Source organism: Fonsecaea monophora (assembly GCF_001642475.1).
Source record: "Fonsecaea monophora strain CBS 269.37 chromosome Unknown Scaff4, whole genome shotgun sequence".
NCBI lineage: Eukaryota > Fungi > Ascomycota > Eurotiomycetes > Chaetothyriales > Herpotrichiellaceae > Fonsecaea > Fonsecaea monophora.
Window position 1 is genome coordinate 690,750 of NW_019173935.1, and position 18,144 is coordinate 708,893.

General features: G+C 53.7%; 8 protein-coding genes across 8 annotated transcripts; 2 read left to right on the forward strand and 6 right to left on the reverse strand.

Annotated features, from left to right (window-relative positions):
* Positions 1-249: 249 nt before the first annotated feature.
* On the reverse strand, positions 250-1,843 carry AYO21_01238 (hexokinase; the record flags this gene model as incomplete). The annotated part of the gene is made up of 3 exons (XM_022651222.1): positions 250-1,122; positions 1,180-1,736; positions 1,804-1,843. The coding sequence occupies 3 exons, from the start codon at positions 1,841-1,843 to the stop codon at positions 250-252; spliced, it is 1,470 nt and encodes a 489-aa protein (XP_022516700.1).
* Positions 1,844-2,541: 698 nt separating this feature from the next.
* Positions 2,542-3,462, reverse strand: AYO21_01239 (hypothetical protein; the record flags this gene model as incomplete). Its single annotated transcript, XM_022651223.1, has 1 exon — positions 2,542-3,462. One exon carries the CDS (start codon positions 3,460-3,462, stop codon positions 2,542-2,544), a length of 921 nt encoding a protein of 306 aa, XP_022516701.1.
* Positions 3,463-3,717: 255 nt separating this feature from the next.
* On the reverse strand, positions 3,718-4,930 carry AYO21_01240 (hypothetical protein; the record flags this gene model as incomplete). Its single annotated transcript, XM_022651224.1, has 2 exons — positions 3,718-4,758; positions 4,808-4,930. The coding sequence occupies 2 exons, from the start codon at positions 4,928-4,930 to the stop codon at positions 3,718-3,720; spliced, it is 1,164 nt and encodes a 387-aa protein (XP_022516702.1).
* Positions 4,931-5,778: 848 nt separating this feature from the next.
* Positions 5,779-7,599, forward strand: AYO21_01241 (hypothetical protein; the record flags this gene model as incomplete). The annotated part of the gene is made up of 1 exon (XM_022651225.1): positions 5,779-7,599. One exon carries the CDS (start codon positions 5,779-5,781, stop codon positions 7,597-7,599), a length of 1,821 nt encoding a protein of 606 aa, XP_022516703.1.
* Positions 7,600-8,116: 517 nt separating this feature from the next.
* Positions 8,117-8,781, reverse strand: AYO21_01242 (hypothetical protein; the record flags this gene model as incomplete). Its single annotated transcript, XM_022651226.1, has 2 exons — positions 8,117-8,478; positions 8,625-8,781. The coding sequence occupies 2 exons, from the start codon at positions 8,779-8,781 to the stop codon at positions 8,117-8,119; spliced, it is 519 nt and encodes a 172-aa protein (XP_022516704.1).
* Positions 8,782-9,041: 260 nt separating this feature from the next.
* On the reverse strand, positions 9,042-9,371 carry AYO21_01243 (hypothetical protein; the record flags this gene model as incomplete). Its single annotated transcript, XM_022651227.1, has 1 exon — positions 9,042-9,371. One exon carries the CDS (start codon positions 9,369-9,371, stop codon positions 9,042-9,044), a length of 330 nt encoding a protein of 109 aa, XP_022516705.1.
* A 1,425-nt stretch (positions 9,372-10,796) lies between these two features.
* AYO21_01244 (hypothetical protein) lies at positions 10,797-13,427 on the reverse strand (the record flags this gene model as incomplete). The annotated part of the gene is made up of 1 exon (XM_022651228.1): positions 10,797-13,427. One exon carries the CDS (start codon positions 13,425-13,427, stop codon positions 10,797-10,799), a length of 2,631 nt encoding a protein of 876 aa, XP_022516706.1.
* Positions 13,428-15,005: 1,578 nt separating this feature from the next.
* On the forward strand, positions 15,006-16,334 carry AYO21_01245 (hypothetical protein; the record flags this gene model as incomplete). The annotated part of the gene is made up of 2 exons (XM_022651229.1): positions 15,006-15,082; positions 15,179-16,334. 2 exons carry the CDS (start codon positions 15,006-15,008, stop codon positions 16,332-16,334), a joined length of 1,233 nt encoding a protein of 410 aa, XP_022516707.1.
* Positions 16,335-18,144: the final 1,810 nt, after the last annotated feature.

Below are 18,144 nucleotides of genomic sequence, written 5' to 3' on the forward strand. Positions count from 1 at the left end.
CCACTGGGGTCAGTACTGTAAATGCCCTCGAATTTGCGTCGGTCGTGTAGTAGGTGGTAGGTGGTATCATCATGTACGGCATACATGCATGCATCATGATGATATACATGGCACAAAAATCTCTATAAAAAAAGTCTTTCGCTCCAGACCATCTTTTCTTGGTCGTCCAACAATCTCCAAAATGCTGCACACTTCCACACTTTGCTTCTCTCCCCACCACCCCTCTTTCTGGGGTAGGTTATATACGTACTATGTCAGGCCGGGGAAGTTCGCAACGTCGCGCACGCCGGCCGTATTGCCCTCCTTGATTCTCTTGAGGGTCAGGGCGGCGATCAGGGCGGCGCCGACGCCACTGCCGTCCTCGGCGCTCATCATGACCACGGGGTCCTTTTTGCCCTTTGGCCAGTCGAGGATCTCGCGCAGCGCTACGGCCCCGCGCTGCTTGAAGTGCGGGTACTTGTTGAAGACGGACCCGTCGGCGCCAACGTGGCAGCTCTCGATGTTCTTCTTCTTGCAGATGGCCGCAACGCCGCAGGCCGAGAGGCGCGCAGCGCGCGTGCCGATCAGTTCTGCCAGGCGGCGGCAGAGCTCCAGCTCGGGCTTGGACGCCTGGATCTTGAGCTTGTCCTCGAACATGTCGCGCGTCTCGTGCAGGTTCTCGAAGGGGTCTTCTTCGATGAAGGACAGGAACGACGCGTCGAGCGTGTAGGGCTTCTTCAGCGCCGAGATGTCCTGACCCTCAAAGAGGAGGTTCTTGTTCTCGTGCAGGTCGACGAGCACGAGCCGGAAGATCTCACCCAAGTACAACCCGGCGATCATCTTCTCAAAGGCCTGTTGGCCCGGTCGTGGCGAGGTCTCGTCGATGATGGTGTCGTATTTCGTGATGGGGAGGACCTTGTGCTCGTTGTCGAAGGCGCCGTATTCGCAGTTGATCGCCATGGGCATGTCGTCGGGGAGGTTGAGGTGTTTGATCTTTGGTATTGAGCCGCAGTTCTCCATGTAGGCGGCATTGCAGCCGGTTCCAAAGATGCACCCAATTCTTATAGTCTGGTCTGTATATGCTGATGCGATCAGCGTGCCGGTGGTGTCGTTTATGATGGCGACAAGTTTGATCGGGAGGTTCTGGTGTGCGATCAGTCAATCAGTCACCGCAGAAGGGTTTCTCGTAGTTGTTCATACCCGTGCCTCAAGAGCTTTTTGGAACTGGGGAACCACATCCTGCCCTTCAACGCCTGAGATGTCAAATCCTTTGGTCCATCGCTGGAGCACTCCGTGGTCAATGTAGTCTTGCGTTGCCGGGTAAGAAAACGTGAACCCGAGGGGCAGATGCGCCAGATCCTCGTCCTCGTGGTGAAAGTCGATGAACTGCTGCATGCAGTCGGCGATGTAATCCCACAGCTCCTCGGCCGTTCCCGTCTTCAGCTCTTCCGGCATGCGATACTTGCTCTGGATGATTTCGAACTCGCCCTTCTCTTCCGTGAGGGTGATTTCGCAGACTCTCAGGTTGGTCCCGCCCATGTCCAGTGCGAGGAAAGTGCCCTGCTCATTGCCGTCCGGGAAGCCCATGACCCAGGTCGGGTTCATGGGGATGTTGCCCCCCTCTTTCTCCAGGCCAGCTTGGAGCTCCGACACGAAATGGTCGGTGATCTTCTTGAGCCGCTCGGCGTCCACGGTGAACAGGTTCTCGAGGTTGGCGATTTCGTCCAGCAAGCTCTTCGGCACATCGGCCATCGAACCTGTAAGAAACCGCGAGATTTAGCAACCCAATCATTCCGTTCCAACTCCCAGGACATCATCACTTACCCTTGCGGGACGGCTTTCGCTTTGGACCCAACCCGACCATTGTGCCTGTGTTCGACTGTTGACGCTGAGAGACAAGAAGAGAGGGGAGGTAGATAGGTGGAAGAAGAGGTTCGGGTTAATCAAGCTGGGAAGTATGAACAGATTTGACCTCAGGTGAGCTGTTTCCTGGTCAAGCTTTCGCGGCGAGAAACGGAGGCCAAAATGTTGATACAGCAAAAGTTTGGCGGGGTAGTTTTGAGTCTCGAAGCCAGTGGGTCGAAACAGGGGCATTTTGCGGCGGCATCAGGCGGTACCAGCAGCTAATGAAGTATGACAGAATGGTGCCGCTTATGTCAGGAAGGGAATAAGGGAATAAGGGAATGAGGGGCATTTCCAAGTCTTCGGTATTTGCTTCTGTTGATGCTATCTCCTTTGGGTATCAGGATCGCCAATCTAACACCACTTTGAAGGGTCCGTGTTATGAGGCTCTCCCATCAACCACCAAGTAACTGCTCCCAATAGCTCCGCTTAAGATTTGTGTGCCTGCAAGTCTCCCTTGTTCCAATTTTCTTCCCAGCGAGATCTTCGAAAGCCATGACTAACCGTGCAACGCTGACTCACAGTTCTGTTTCTGGGAACCATGGTTAAAGTGACGAAATTTGTCTCCTGGCAGGTCCGTAGTTCGCCTCCAGCATCCGAGCATACGACTTCTTCACTGCCAGACAGAAGTCACATGACGGTAGAACACACAAGCCTGGTTCAGTCGAGATCAATGATTTCGAGGGACGTCGGAGAAGCGTCGTGGCCACGCTCAAATTTGGGGTAGTCTGCAACTCTCCAGCGATGGGTTCCGAGCGCAGGGTCCAAGGGATCCTTCTCCTCCGCAACTTTGGACATAGCTTTGAAGAGTTCCTTGCGCAGAGGACGATCGCCTTTTGTGAGAAAGACTTCAAAGTCAGTGTTGTTCTGGACAAAGTTATCGTACCCTCTCTGGAAGATCTCGAAAGCAATCTGGTCAACGAGGTACTGGATCAAGGGCACCTTGCACATAGCGTCGCCCTCACCGACACGCCCAGAGATCCAGAAAAGATGGGCAAACTTGACGTCGTATTCCGCATGGTATTTTCGAAAACAGTCGACCACATCATCTTGAAGACCCGGCATGCGGTAGTGGAGCGCCAGGATGTATGCCTTCATCAGTATGATGCACTCACTTCCAGTGGTAGGTATGTCCGGTGGCTCATTGTACAGGTAATTGACAACGACCTCGAAAGCCTCAGGCTCGTATATCAGACCCTGAAGCCGGTAAGCCGGCGCCGTGACAGCATCGCTGGCACCTGCTGGAGAAGCACCATTATTTTCACTGTCGTTTCCATATGTGTCATTCTCAGAGTCCAGCTCTTCTTTGATGTTACCTCGATCTGGCGTCACTGTGTGTTCACTTCGCACTGGTGAATCCAAAGACCTCCCGGCACGGGTTGATGCTCGAGTTGGTGTCCGTGTCGGTGTAGGCGTGGTGCCCGTAGGAAATGTAGGGTCCCCATGGACTTTGAAGAAATCGGTCTTTTCGAGGAATGCATAGTGGACATGGAACAGTTGTCTCTTCCTTCCAACAAAGATTCGAATAGTCGGATTGGCATATTTCCCCTCTGACTTGGAGCGAGGCGTTGTGGCACTCATGGTGAGCGGCAAATAGAGATGGGTCAAAGTGTGTGTCTAGACCAAAGCCGGGTATGTCTGTCTTGGTGGTTGGTCAGTGCTAAGGTGAAATGAGGAAGGAAAGAAGTTTGCTCACTTGACCAGAGAAAATCACTTGGGTTGAAAGAATTTGTTTGGGGAAAGTCTAAGTGACTTCTGAGGTTGATCTTCAGTTCAGACTGATATTGGTTTCAATGTGAGTGAACACGGTGGCTCGGTACGCCAAGCATGAGACCACTAAAGAGAAGGTTTTTCAGGTTTGTCTGGCCTTAGATGAGGATAGACGTGACTGAGCCCAGAGTTTGAAGACGTGGTTAGCGTTGGTGAGGTCAGCGTGTTGGACGAGGGACCGGTTGATGGCGGTGATTTCTGCGGTGCACTCTTTTCCACTTCAGCCCTTATTCTATCATTTGCCTCGGCGGAGATCTTGAGTGAGGCATCAATATCCTTGGTCAACTTCGCAATCTCGTCGTCCAATTTCTCCTGCCTGGTCTTGGGCGGCGCCTCCTGCGCATCCCTCTCGTCCTTGTTTGGGTTGGTGCTGGCCCATAGATTTTCCAACTCATCACGCCAGCCCAGAGCGTCGGCAAACCTGCGAACACCCTCATCACAGTCCCCAAGCAGCAGCACGTCGTCCGGCCGTGAACCGATGGATCCCACTCTCTCTAGGTTGATAAGCACGCGCGGTGTACCTTCTCTGACAAACGACGGTAAGCTAGCGAATGGCTGAACCGTCAGACTGGTCCCCATGACAATTGCCAAATCTGCTTTCGCGGGCAGGCTTCGGTTGCGGTGGAATGACTCTGGAAGAGCCTCGCCAAAGAAAACGATATCGGGCTTCACCAGTCCGGTGCATGTCGACCTGATGCAGCGCGGTACCTCCATTTTCTGGACCATCTCTTTCATACGATCACCAGGAAACTCGGTCTTGCATTCAATGCACCTCTGAGTAGCGAATGATCCGTGTGCTTCCACAATCTTTTCGCCAGGAACCCCAGCTTCCCGCTCGAGACAGTCGATGTTTTGAGTAAACAGTTTCAGCAGTCGCCCTTTCTTATGAAGCAAACTAATGAATGCGTGTGTCACCGTCGGCCGGTATTTGCCTGGATACAGTTCATTCGCCAGGGTATAAAACGGGTACGGGTTGTTTCGAAAGTATGAGATGTCGAAGACTGCTTCTGCATATGGGAGGTTCAGCCGAGCCAGATTGGCATACAGCCCAGTATCAGGAGAACGGAAGTCAGGTATTCCAGCCGATGTGCTGATTCCCGCGCCAGTCTTGGAGACGGTCAGATCTCGAGCATCAAAGGGTCGGAGGGGCTCTTACCATGACGACAATGTTCTTGATGTCCTTCTCTTTGATGTATTGAGCCACTGCTTCTATATTTCGCCCATAGAGCGTGGTGGGAGGCGTGGCCTCGTCAATTGGGGTGGAGGATTCGTTGCCCATCTTGAAGATGTTCCCGCGCCCCGCACGTGGTTGGGGATGGCGCTCACGACGTCGTCGACCTATGATGGCGAGCAGACGGCGAAACACTTTGAGCGACGTAGAGGAGGATCTGTGTTACGGTTTTTACAACCAGGCTCGAAACTTGAGTGCAGGAAAGTTAAATAAGGCAAAGAGATGTCGGAAAGGAAAAAGATGTTGGAGGCTACAAAAAGACGTTATCTCTTAGTGCCCTGCCCCACGTCATACCGGGTGCACATTGGGCTCTTTTTACGGAACATTTGCCGTGATGGTTGACCTGAAATAGCGACCGTGTGTGTGGATTGGAAACTAGCTTGATGCAGTAAGGCGGTGATCTTGCTCATCTGCAAACTCGGTGCTTCGTATGTATAACGCAACATCCATCAACTCTCTGTGGAAATCACCAGGGGCATCCCTTATTTCGAGTGACATGGCATCGGATAGGCGCTCGCCACAAGCAGAGAACTATTTAATGCTGTTTACCTCACAGTCTATCAATATAAATCCGTTAGACGATATGATGGCCGTGTGTACACCGCTGAGCCAATAGTGTCAGATACTTATCTCTTCGAATCTTCGGGTGCGCTAATCACGTAAAATCTTTTTCTGTCCACAGAGCAGGTGGCACCAGGTGGGAAAGGTTGGAAGACAAGTAAAAACCGGGACGAGGCTTTTATTCAGCCTTGTGCGGATAATCCAGCAGGTCAATCAGTGCCGATGTTTAGCCGCTCGTGCAAAAAGTTTCTGGCAAAATTGCGGAGTGTGCAATACCATACTACATTTCTGGTAAAGCAACGCTTCCTCTCACTCTTGGGTTCACATTTACCGTCATGAAGCGAAAATTGGACGCCAATGATGCCCCAACAGTCGAGGTCCCTCGAGATTCTGCGGAAGACGAGGTATCGTTCGACTCGTTCGGCCTCGACCCTCGCCTCGTGCAAGCCATTGCAAAATCAGACTTCTCCAACCCTACACCCGTGCAGGCAAAGGCCATTCCCCTAGCACTCGAGGGTAAAGACGTACTTGCCAAATCCAAGACAGGTTCCGGAAAAACCGCCGCCTACGTCCTCCCGACCCTGCAAGCGATCCTGCGCCGAAAATCCTCCTCCCTCAACACCAAGGTCACCTCTGCCCTTGTTCTGGTGCCCACGAGAGAATTGGCGGATCAAGTCTGCAGAGCCTTCAATGCCTTTGCGGCGTTCTGCTCGAAAGATGTGCAGACATTGAATTTGACACAAAGGGTGTCGGACACGGTCATGAATGCAGTGCTACAAGATTTCCCCGATGTTATTGTGACCACTCCTGGAAGAGCGACTCAATATCTCACCTCGGGCACACTGTCTCTCGAAAATATCCAGCAACTTGTCATCGACGAAGCTGATATCGTACTCTCCTACGGCTATGAAGAAGATATCAACGTAATCGCTGCGGCCCTCCCCCGCGGTGTGCAGACATTCCTGGTCAGCGCCACCCTCACGCCCGAGGTCGAAGAGTTGAAGAGCATATTCTGTCGCGATGCGGTACTGGTCAGGATCGATGAGAAGGAAGAGAAGGGCGAGGGAGTGACCCAGTATGTGGTAAAGTGCGGAGAGGACGAGAAGTTCTTGCTCATTTACGTTCTGTTTAAATTGCGCCTCGTTAAGGGAAAGTGCTTAGTGTTCGTGGCCGACGTTGACAGAAGTTATCGGCTTAAGCTCTATCTGGAGCAGTTCGGGATCAAGTCATGTGTGCTGAACGCCGAATTGCCGGTCAACTCTCGGTTGCATGTGGTTCAGGAGTTCAACAAAGGGCTCTACGACATCCTTATCGCAGCAGACGATCAAGAGGTGCTTGGCGGCGTTATGAAGAGGCGCAAGACCGAGGCGCAGGTCGCAGAAGATCCAGCCAATGAGATGAGTGAGGAGGACGAGGAGGAAGTACAACGACCGGCCAAGAAAGCCAGACAGTCCAAGAAACATGAAAAGGACTATGGAGTTTCAAGGGGCATTGACTTTCAGAACGTTGCCTGCGTGATGAACTTCGACCTCCCTCTGACGTCCAAGTCCTACACACACCGTATTGGCCGCACAGCGCGAGCGGGCAAGGCAGGAATGGCCTTGTCCTTTGTGGTGCCCAAGGACAAGTTTGGCAAACACCGCGCGACCAGCATTCCTTCGGCGAAGAATGACGAACGTGTTCTGGAGAAGATCATCGCCCGACAGACCAAGAAGGGCAATGAAGTGAAGCCTTACCATTTCGACATGGCACAGGTGGATGCCTTTCGGTATCGCATGAACGATGCCCTGCGTGCCGTGACTGGAGCTGCGGTACACGAGGCCCGTGCTAAGGAGATCAAACAAGAGCTGATCAAATCGGAAAAACTACGCAGGCATTTCGAGGAGAACCCGGAAGACCTGCGACACCTGCGACATGACGGGGAACATGGTGCGATTGTCAGACATCAGGGACACTTGAAACACGTCCCGGAATATTTGATGCCGGCAGCGGGGCGGAAGGGCCTGAGTGCTGATGAAGTCGGGTTTGTGGGGTTGAGAGGAGACAATAAGCGGAAAGACAGCAAGAAGCGAGGAGGGCGCAAGACGCGATTCGGCGGCAGAGCCAAGGGGAAGGTTGACCCGTTGAAATCTTTTAGTGCGAGGAAGAAGCGTTGAGGCAGAACGATAGTGGTATAGCAGCACGAATACCTAGATGCCTAGGTACTTGTGTAAGTGTTGACCTCAATGGGGTTATCAGATATGAACACTGTCCATCGTCCTTGTCCTGGTCCCATGCGTCTCGATTGCTCCTCCGAGTATACCATTCAGCAATGCCATGTCATTTATCTTATTCTGTCCGAGAGGCCCACATCATGCCTCTCGTCCCTCTCACTTTATTCCGTGAGGGTGGTGTTAGCTCGAGATCCTTGTCGACTGTTGACATAATCGGCCCCATTCCATGGTTCCACGCCTGATCCGTGTATGGGCGGCTTTTCGCATGACCATGGAATACCTGATAGCAATGTTGACGGAATCGTGCATTTTGCATTAAGCCCCATGTACATACTAGTAGGTCGGGGGTGTGGTCTGTCATCCTACCCACTTTATGTATCTACGAGTATTGCCAACTCAACTCAACTCAATCTAGACTGAGAACCACACCACAAATTTGCTAGTCACGGCCATACCATTATCAACCCCCACTCTTCGCCAGCATCTGCAAAAACAGCTGCTGAAAGTCCGCACTAATCAACTCGACGACGTTCCCCCACGGATCGTACATGTACGTGCCGCTCAGGTTCGGCGTCGGCCGCGTCATCTGGCCAATCTGCCGGGCGCCGAGCTTGACCGCTTTGGCCAGGATGGCCTCCGGGTCCTCGACGGTGAAGCCGACGTGGAAGAACCCGCCACGGGTGTATTCCTGCGGGCCGAATCTGGGGGGCACCTCCGTCGGGCCCTGGTATGGCGGGTCGATGAACTGGAACACTTCGAACCCGACGCTGTTGCCCGTGACGAGGAAAGCGACTTTGAATTTCTTGATTTCGGGGCCGTACACTGTCGTCGAGTCGAGTTAGTTAGCTAGATATCGTCTACGTGAGAAGAGGGGAAGAGGAAAGAGGGAGGCGTGGTTGTTGGGCTAGGCTAGGCTAGCCAGGACTCCCCTGGTTCAGGAACGACGTAGGGATCTGGGTATAATTCACTTTGATTTATCGAGTGACCCGGGGCGAGATGTTTCATCTGCTCTTCGTCCATCTTGCCAATGACGTGGAGTCCAAAGAGCTCGGTGTAGAAATCGATCGCCTTGTCGAGGTCGGGCACCGAGATTGCGACCTGGTTGAGATTATAGACGTGTGCCATTTTGCGCTCTCGTCAGATTGGGATCGATGAACTAAGCGGCTTTCTCTTGATCACCACGGGGATATGCGAAAGGACTTCAAAAGCAAACATATCGTTTTCTGATGCCTTGTAAATACTGACCTCGGCGGGTGAGTCCACGAGTCGTAGAAATGCCCAGTCGAGAGAACCGAGTCTCTCCGAGAACTCGTTCGTATCTCTGAGTCCAAATTTTGGGTCAGGCATTCGCAATACGCGTTACTGATACCACAGAGAATGTGTTATCATGTTTTTATACGCGAGCCAAAGGCCTCAGCCCGGGCCATTGTGGCAATGATCGTCAGGGCCAGGGACGGGAGCACGATGCTAGTCTTCAGGGCCGGTTCAGCCTCGATGGTTGTCCAATACGCCGCGTGATGAGCTCGTTGAGAAACGTGCCATTCATGGCACGGGTAGAGGAGACCAGGCATGTTCGAGGAGACTTTCTTCCCAGCCTGACATGCGCGGCTGGGGTTGCAAAGTCCTTGCGGGTCGGCCCTTGTCTCGAGCGCGTGAGCGTATTCGGTAATGTCGTTCCATGAGGTCTGTGGATGTTTTGGGAGCACGTTGGGCATTGTGGGGGGAGCGGGGGTGGGGAGGGTGGTGAGATCCTCGGGTTGGCTTAGTGCTTAGTGTCAAGAGGTGTATTCGTAATTGAGATTCTCCTGGCTGAGGAATGTACTCGGGATATTTGTGTAGACGAGGGTTTGTCGCAATGAAAAATCGAGGAATCTAGCATGTACCTCGGTAGGTACCTAGTTAAGCATACTCGGGCCATAAGACAATGCTCCCAACGTACAAGCAAGTACAGGTACAAGAACAGGTACAAGTACGAGGTATAGTGTTCCGTACCTGGTCCAGGCGCCCCAAGCCTAAAAGGTTGATTCCTAATCGCGACCTTATAGCGGCCCCTACAAGTAATGACCTATTAGAACCTACTCTAATGCTCAGCCAGTCAGCCAGCCAGTCAGTCAGTCAGGCGTCCTCCACAGTCCGTGACGTAGGTACCTACAATGCTTCCTAATCGTGCAGCCTCGCCCCCTCTCCTACAAAAATGATCAGGCATACGGTACCGACTATAGTTCGCATGGAAATGATTCCTATAAATACATACACATATACATATACAAGTCCCCTTTCCGATCGTATTCACAACCAGTAAATAAAATCCATCGTGTCCTCGGTATATATATATTTCCACCACCACCACCACCAACACTCTTCTCCACATCTCACAAGAACTACCTACCGGACAACAGGAGAAAATGCCCACCGCAACGGCCCGCGTCGGCGACACCGTCATCGCCTCCTCCTCGACCTACCACACCGTCGAAGGAAACGTGTATTTCCCGCCGTCGTCGCTCTCCGTGCCCGTGGCCACGTCGGCCACGCACTCGACGTGTCCCTGGAAAGGGCGGGCCAGTTACTACGACGTCACGGTGGGGGGACAGACGATCAGGGACGCCGCGTGGTATTATCCCGCGCCGAAGGACAAGGCTGCGCATATCAAGGATCATGTCGCGTTTTGTAAGTTCCTTTCCTTTCCTTGCGCTGTCTGGCTTTGTTAGATGGTGAGTGTGTATGGGGAGATGAAATACTGAACGGTGTCGCTTTTAGATACGAACAAGGTCAAGGTCTCCGTGGCTTAGAGGACATCTTCACATAGACTGAGTGGTGTGATGTCCCGGGATGGTCCAGATAGGGGGAGAAAGAAAAAAGTCACACAACTACCGAGTATATGAGGTCGTAATGGACAAGACCGACCTCAGCTGCGGCGTGACGAGGCAATGGGATGGAGAATGGCCGACGAAAGGGTTTGCAACCATAGTCCGTTCCCTGACATTCTCTTGAAGCTGTCAGGCAAATCGAGGAGACACATAGTGAACAAAAGACTGGTGGAGAGAAAGAAATTACATTATCACTACCACGTCCTGACCACACCGTTGTATCGACACAATCACGCTTTTGCTGCCTTGCCTGGTTTCCTCGTGCATGCAGACTCAACCCTTCCCAGCCAGCCGCATATACTGCTCCACGGCCGGCGACTCGGAAACGGTAAAAGAACTGATCGTCGGTGGCCTGCTGCGCCGCTTCCTCCGTAGGCTCGAGTTGACTGCCACGCCGTCCTCTCGACACCGCACGTAGAAATGTGGGTGCTGGCTACGATCCGTCGGGCTGGCCCCTCCTTTCTGCATGTCGACCTGCCACTTCTTGGCTAGGAGGACGCCGCTGGGACCCGCGCCACAGGTGCCTGACATGGTGTTGGAGGGCGGCGAGTTGATGGCCAGGGCAAACATGTTCTGCGGCTCCGTGTAGTCGGTCACGCGGCCGAGCAGGCAGAACGTCCATAACAGGTAGACGAGGCTGAAGCTGCTCAGCAGGAACACGGCCACGAGGATGACGTAGAAGACATTCTGCCACGTCTGCGTGCCCCCCGACGCGTAGTCCTTATAGCTGACCCGCGCCTTGAAGTTCTGGTACTGCGGTTCGTCGAGCACGGCGACCGAGTAGTTCCAGAAGTGCACAAAGGGCGCATTCGACGACGACAAGAGCGCCGTTTCCCCCGCCAGCACCGCCACGGCCTCGCCAATCGTGGGCATGTTGGAAGTCAGCACCGTGGGGGTGCCTGCGGAATATGCAGGGATCATCTGGCTGAGCAGGCGAGCACTCGAAGCATTGGCGTCGTTGACTCCCGCAGTCAGCGACAGTGACCGAAGCCATTCCGAGCCGACGTCTTTCCAATCCGCGACCCAGTCCCCAATCGGCGCATCTTTGACTGCGTGCACATAGGGTAGAGTGTTTCCACGACTTTTGTCGCACTCGACCGACAGCTGGCCACCGGACTGGGCGACACGATAGTATGTGGTGCAGTTGCGGTACTGAGCAGACTTGATGGAGCACAAGACATAATCGTCGGTCACATAGCTTCTTTTGTCCACTGGCGGAGGCGCCACCAGGAGATAAATGGCATAGTATCCCCATTTGCTGGAGATGAACCCTAGCGTGTTGTAGTCGATGGGCAACTTGGGAAAAATGGGCGCTTGCTGGACGCCCTCGGTTGTGTCCGTGGCTGATCCGAAGTTGAATATATCGTCGACAGCAGTGGGATGCGGGAAATATGTGCTTGGGTCCTCAATGTTCGACACGTTGACGACCATAGGTTCCAGCTCAGCTGTCGACATACCCACACACAAGACATTGATCAGAGGCGCCGGTATCGCAGCCTGAATGAAGTACTCCCCGTTGCCCTGGAGATCCTCGGGCTGCAGGATCCGGTTTCTGGGGTCGCGCGCAGCGTTGAATAGATTCGCATGGGGCATCGCTAGTGTAACATTTTGCACGAGTCTGGACCACTTCTCCGAGTCGGCCAGGATACTCTCATTGCTGGGAGTGATCCATTGCCCCTGGACCGTGGTGTTGTCGAACAATGTTGCGACTGGTGCAGGGCGACTACTGATCGAACTTTGGTCCAAGCTCAGATTTCCGACGTTGAGCCTCTCGCGCCAGTCCGACATGAATGATTTGAAGTTGTGAAAGCTCTGTCCTGCATAGTCGATCTGCAGACATGTATCGCCTTCGGGATGCGGACCGACGCCATCGGGGTCAGGGTCCTCTTGAACAGGCGTTTCACAGCTTTGAGCTAGATAGATCGAGTTGGCGTAAGAAGCTGCCACTTGACCCCAAAGCGTTCGATCTTCCAAAGGCCCAAACTTTGGCTTGGGCGCCACCAATGCTTCGGCGGCGGTGGTGTAGAAGGTCGCGGCCAACACGGCGATGAGCACCATGATGCCGAGGATAGTCGAGGCAGCATATCTGACCACTATCCAGTTCGTGATGAGTGTTCCCGGTTGCATGACCCACGACCTCATGGTCATCTCTGCGATGCTGATGCCACTGTTCTTCTCCGTCTTTGCAAATGCGCGACGACTCAATATCTGACCAAGCAGCGCCACGAAAATGGTGACAAAGGATAACTCGACCGTCTTAGATAGCAGAGCAGAGAGAAGAGTGGCGTTCCCAAAGGAGAGGTGTCCGTTGGTGCCGATCCGTTGGCCCCATCGAGGTTTTGCAAATGCGATACCGAGGAAGACGCCCGAGAAGATGGTCGAGTAAACTGCGAGGGCTACTATTGATATAGTCCACCACGACCACGGGCTTGTCAAGATGTCGCCATGCGTTGGACAGTTCTCATCAACCCTAGTGTGATTAGGCAATAGTCCGACTTCTGGAGAGAAGTCTTGTGAGGTTTGTTGATTGAGTCGGCTGTACGACGATCGGCCCGACCTGAACGATTTCGCATCTTCTTCGGGGGAAGAGGTATTTTGGTAAGGAGTGCTGCGACTTGGGCCCAACACGATCGAGTCTGGCGCGGCAACCGTGCTCTTGGAAGCATCTGTACTCGTGAAAGACTGTCCTTTGGAACCCACCGGAACACGCTTGACTAGCTTCGACAAGCCCGAGATGTTCAATCCGACGACAGGCTCTTCCCTCCATTCCGATGAAGGGGCAAGATCCTGGAACTCATGATCATCCTGTGGCGCTCGTTCGTAGCTGTTTTCCGGCATCAGCGACGAGTTCTGGCGTCGAAAAGACCGTCGCGGGTGAAAAAGCGCATGTTCGTCCCCATCCATTGCGAGCAACGACGCTGTCTTTCAAGCGTTAACATTCAAAACACGACTGAGGTCGATCTCTCAAGGTTGAGGGGATCTGATACTGGCAAAGGTGGATTCAGCGGCATGACGGTGGGGACTGGCTCCAACGGAGTGAATTGTGAGGCTGAAAACTGGAGAGTCCTGGAGACTGTTTCGCTTCTTTGTCTAGCCCATGGCCGGAACTGGCGCAGATAACAGAGTAGGTCACGATAGCAGTTGAAGCCGCAGCCGCTCGTCGCTCTTCCTGTAACCGAAGGGCGCTAGGAAGCAAAGACACGCCATCTCCTCCCGCCCAAAATGATCGACTAGGTACCTTTCAGTAAGGACTTAGCGACGAGGCGCACATCCAGGGCGACAGACTTATGCATGATTGAGCTCGACGATTGGGTTGCCGGGTGAGGAGGTGGTGCAGCGCGGGTTGAGTGCGACTCTCTCGCTCGAGCCGACGTCGAGGGACAAACAAAGGCCTTGGGCATTGGTGCTTGAATTGTAGCATCAACGCTAAGATGCAATCAATCTATTAGGCTGTTGATTGAACCAACATGCTGAACCGTCTTGATCAAAGTGGCTGCATCGACAAAAGTCGCAGTCTCTGGTGGCTTGGCGGCTGCACCGAGACAAGTCACCATCTGAGTGGGAGGGAGATTGACCAGCCGTCCACAACCTTCATGTGCTGTATTTACTCCTGTTCTCTTCCATCTCATGTCCTTCTTTGTTCCTGCCCAGGCCTCGGGCGCAGGGATGTGCTTCCCGAGCCACCAATCAAGCAGTAATCTGCCGCTTGTGCCACCTCCCCACCGAGACTCCAGAATGAACAAGAAGAGACGCAGACAGACTCGATATGATCATCCTTTCCTCCACCCATGCGCTAAGCCCTGTCACCCAATCCTGCACACCTGCTGAGCACGATTACTTCGAGTATAAGGCTGAGGATTGTCTGCTCATGACCATGCAGCTTGGGAACCGCCAGCTCATCAGGGCCGTGGTACAGGGCAAATACCCTCGACACCCTTCAAAACGCCAGCAGATCCGCCCCCAAGCAACTAACTGACGCCCTGTCACACACGATGTCCATTGAGTACTCGGTACATTTCCATCGCCAGATCCCTTGAGACATTCCTGCTGTGCGACCACAACTGGTCTTGGGGCCCCTCGCCATCCCCTGCGCATGTGGTGCTAAATGGTAGGCAGCCGGACCTCCCAAGACACCCCATCGTGGATGCGCCCGGGCGATCATCCACCAGACAGGGAGGGTGATCAAGACCTCTGGCTTAGATGAGCCTTGCACAAGCCGCGTGGGACGCCTTAGCTGGCACACCCTGACATTTCCCTGTCAGCAAACCTCTACCAACCAATCAGAAGTCCTTCGAGGTCACAGCTGGAGCTGTCAATTCTCGTTGCCCCCAATCTTCTCAATCTTGTACTCGGAAATTCTTGGCTTCGACAATTCCTAGGAGACACAATATATGTCGAGTTGACCTGAGAATTCGCATTCTTGGACTGACTTCTGGATCCTGAGACGCGGTTTGGCTATCCTTTGCCCTAACTTTTGCGGTGATGAGAATTTCCAGGCTCAGCACGACGCGGAAGAAGGCTTTCTCCCACAAAGTCCGGACAGGGTGCATTACATGCAAGTAAGTATGCGTTTCTATGTATGCTGCACTTGCTCACGAGGCAAGGCAACGCAGGGTAAAGTGTGATGAAGCGAAGCCTGCCTGTTTGAACTGCAGAAGGGGGAATCGTGAGTGTCTTGGGTACGCGATTCCAGCAGCCAAGATCTTCACGTTAGAAAGTCGTGGAAGTTCTTCATCCAAACGAGGATTACCGAGTCGGATCCCACAGACAGCTCCCTGCGACGATGAGCTGCTCCTCTCCAAGACTGTCGACGCGTCGTTCGGCACGAATGAAGAATTACGGTCTTTACAGCACTGGCTCCTCCTAACATCACCCGTCCTGGCCCACTATGGCCCACAGGGAGATTTCTACACCGTCCTTGTCCCCCAGCTCGCCCAGCAATCTCCTGCCGTCAAACACATGCTCGTTGCTCTCTCCATGACGCATGAAAAGTTCCACACAGGTGTTACCGCTGCCACTCCCACAATGACCTCGCGAGCGGTCTCCCACTACATTGCCGCCATAGCTGAAATCAGAAACAAGAACCCTCCTAAGCTCCATGTGGTCATCGCTTCCCTTGTTGCGTGGGTCATAGAGCTGTTCCAGAACAACCTCCCCGCAGCCGTAGTACACCTGCGTGGGACGCTCAAACTTTTGCGCGAATACAAGCGGTCGAAACCCTCGCGTGCAGCACAAGAGGTTTTGCAGAGTTCCATTCTGCCCACTTCAAGTCTGGCCAAAGGCTTGACCCAGCTGATGATTCTCACCGGTCCGACATCCGGAGAGATAGAGCCGGAGTACCAAGGTCATATATGCCATCCATGGGGAGGCTCGGCGTTTTCGTCCTTTGTCGAAGGTAGGACCACCATCTGCCGCTATATCGAGCAAATCGCAGATACCGAGCACGCGTGCAATGTTAGGGAGATGGAGAGACTGCTGGGCAACTGGTTCGAGCGCGCCCGACGATGGGACCAAGAGACTATCCCTACATCCGCCCGGACGGCACTTCTCTTGTTGTTCAACCTCGCCCTGGCTCTTCTCCCGGCCAGTGACGTCGTAGGATTCAGCTATGCCGTCAACCCGAGCACAATCGACTTTGTGGTTGACAAAGCCACTGAACTGGCGAATATCTACCAAAAGGTTGAGCAGAGCAATCAAGATCTGAAGCAAACGCTGATTATCGTGCTCGGATTTGTTGAGCGTCTCTTTCCAGACTCTCGTAGCCACGGCCAGGCATTGCTGTTATTGAATCAGCTGCGTGGACATGGATGATTACGCTGTATGTCAGCTTCAGACAATTCAACATTCCAGGCTTAGAGCGGTACAGGTGTGCACAAGGGCTACAGCAGGGTAGAATGCAACTTGTCTGCTCGGATCATCTGTTCCAGTTTTGTACAGCTGTTGAACCTTGGGCTTAGAAGCCTCTCACACCGTTCTGTCGAAAAGGACTATGCAGTTATTCGCCTGGGTTGAGCTCGGGTCACTTGACATGACCGACTGCTGGACATGTTTTTCAGTACCTCGACCCCTTATACGCTCTGTAGATGGTGCTCTGGTGCCGACTTCAGGTTCATATACGAATCACCCTGGCCTCAAAGCTGCTTGGCACCATCCGTGGTCACCATGGCCTTTCGGTCGTGCGAGAGTCTCCATCTGAGCCACAACAGCCAGACGGCAAATACAAAAACAGTCATGGGGATGGCGGTGGCAGGCAATATCCACCACATCTGCGACACGCTTATGTCGGTGCCGTCAAAGTTGAAGACTACCGTGCTCAATAACGACTGTGGTCGGAGTCAGCCTTCCTCCGTTTGAGGGATCGAATGCCACTTGAAGGACTCAGTAGCTGCCAGGCCCTTGTGTTCACACGTACCGACACGAAAGTCCCGGGGAGGAAGAACATGGTCACGGCGGCGATGGTAATCATGGACGCACTGTCGCGCTGAGTCTGCTGCGCGATCCTGGCCGTGAGTTCTGCAATCTCCTTGTTCTGTGCCGCGATCTCCTTGTTGTCGCGACTCTCGGCTTGGTTGGCGAGATGGAAAAGCTGTTGTCACGCATTGATCAGGCTCCGCACAATCTTCTTCTCACAGAACATTACCATTGGGGCTGGATTATCTCACCAGATTGATTTGTGTCGCCGTGCGGGCTCTGTAGTCTGCGACGAGTTGTCTGAGGGAGCGACAGCTCGACATGAGGAAAGCCAGAGACTCGCCGGACTCTTCGATAGGCTGACTCGTACTTTGCACCACCGCAGGCTCAGCCAGAGAAACATAACTGGTCCGCACCTCGTGTAAGAAATCGAGATGTGCTTCAAATTCCGAGACTTTGCGGAACAGAATTTGCCAACTCCTGGAGAGGCGGTGGAGCTCTCTGATCATCGAGTCCACAGCCTCGTGAGGTTCGTTTGCTTCCTATCCAAAGTGAGAAACCTTTTGCGCTACCTCTCGACCCCAGGACCGGCCGGGAAGAAGGGTATAGATGGGCAAAAGACGTACGAATCGCTTCATGCGGCCTCGGATGGTCGCCATCTCCCGCTGCCAGAGTCTCAGCGTCTCGTCTGCGACGACCACATCCAACTTGAACGGAACGCGCAGGTTGTGCAGGGCGAGTCGCGGGACGGCCGAGGGAGGGAAATTGAGACAGAAGTAAATCGACGAGCCCGTGGCGAGGGAAGTTGAAACCTGCGTGCACGCAGTGGCGCCTGGGGCGTATTCATACAACATATCTATTCCAGAAGTTGTTTGGTGGTTAGTTCCTCTGACCTCATTTGCTGCTCAGACGGAGGGGGAGCTTGTGTGCTTCGAACCAAAAGATTGGGCTTTCCCTCGCTCATCTCGACCGGTAAAGTGTCCGTGCTTGATCGTGTACCAGTGTCCCAGCCCACAGACGGCCGTGATCAACAGGTCTGAGAGCCCAGCGCGGGCGCGCAACAGTCTGAGGATGGCCGGGTCGACCGCGACGTCGCCAATCTCGCTGTCTGTGCGGCCAGGGCCAAGGCTTTCGAGGAAACTGTGCGTGTGTTAGGACCAGAATCGGAGTTCAGGGGGTGGCAGGAGGGGGAGAGGGGGGGGGGGGGGGG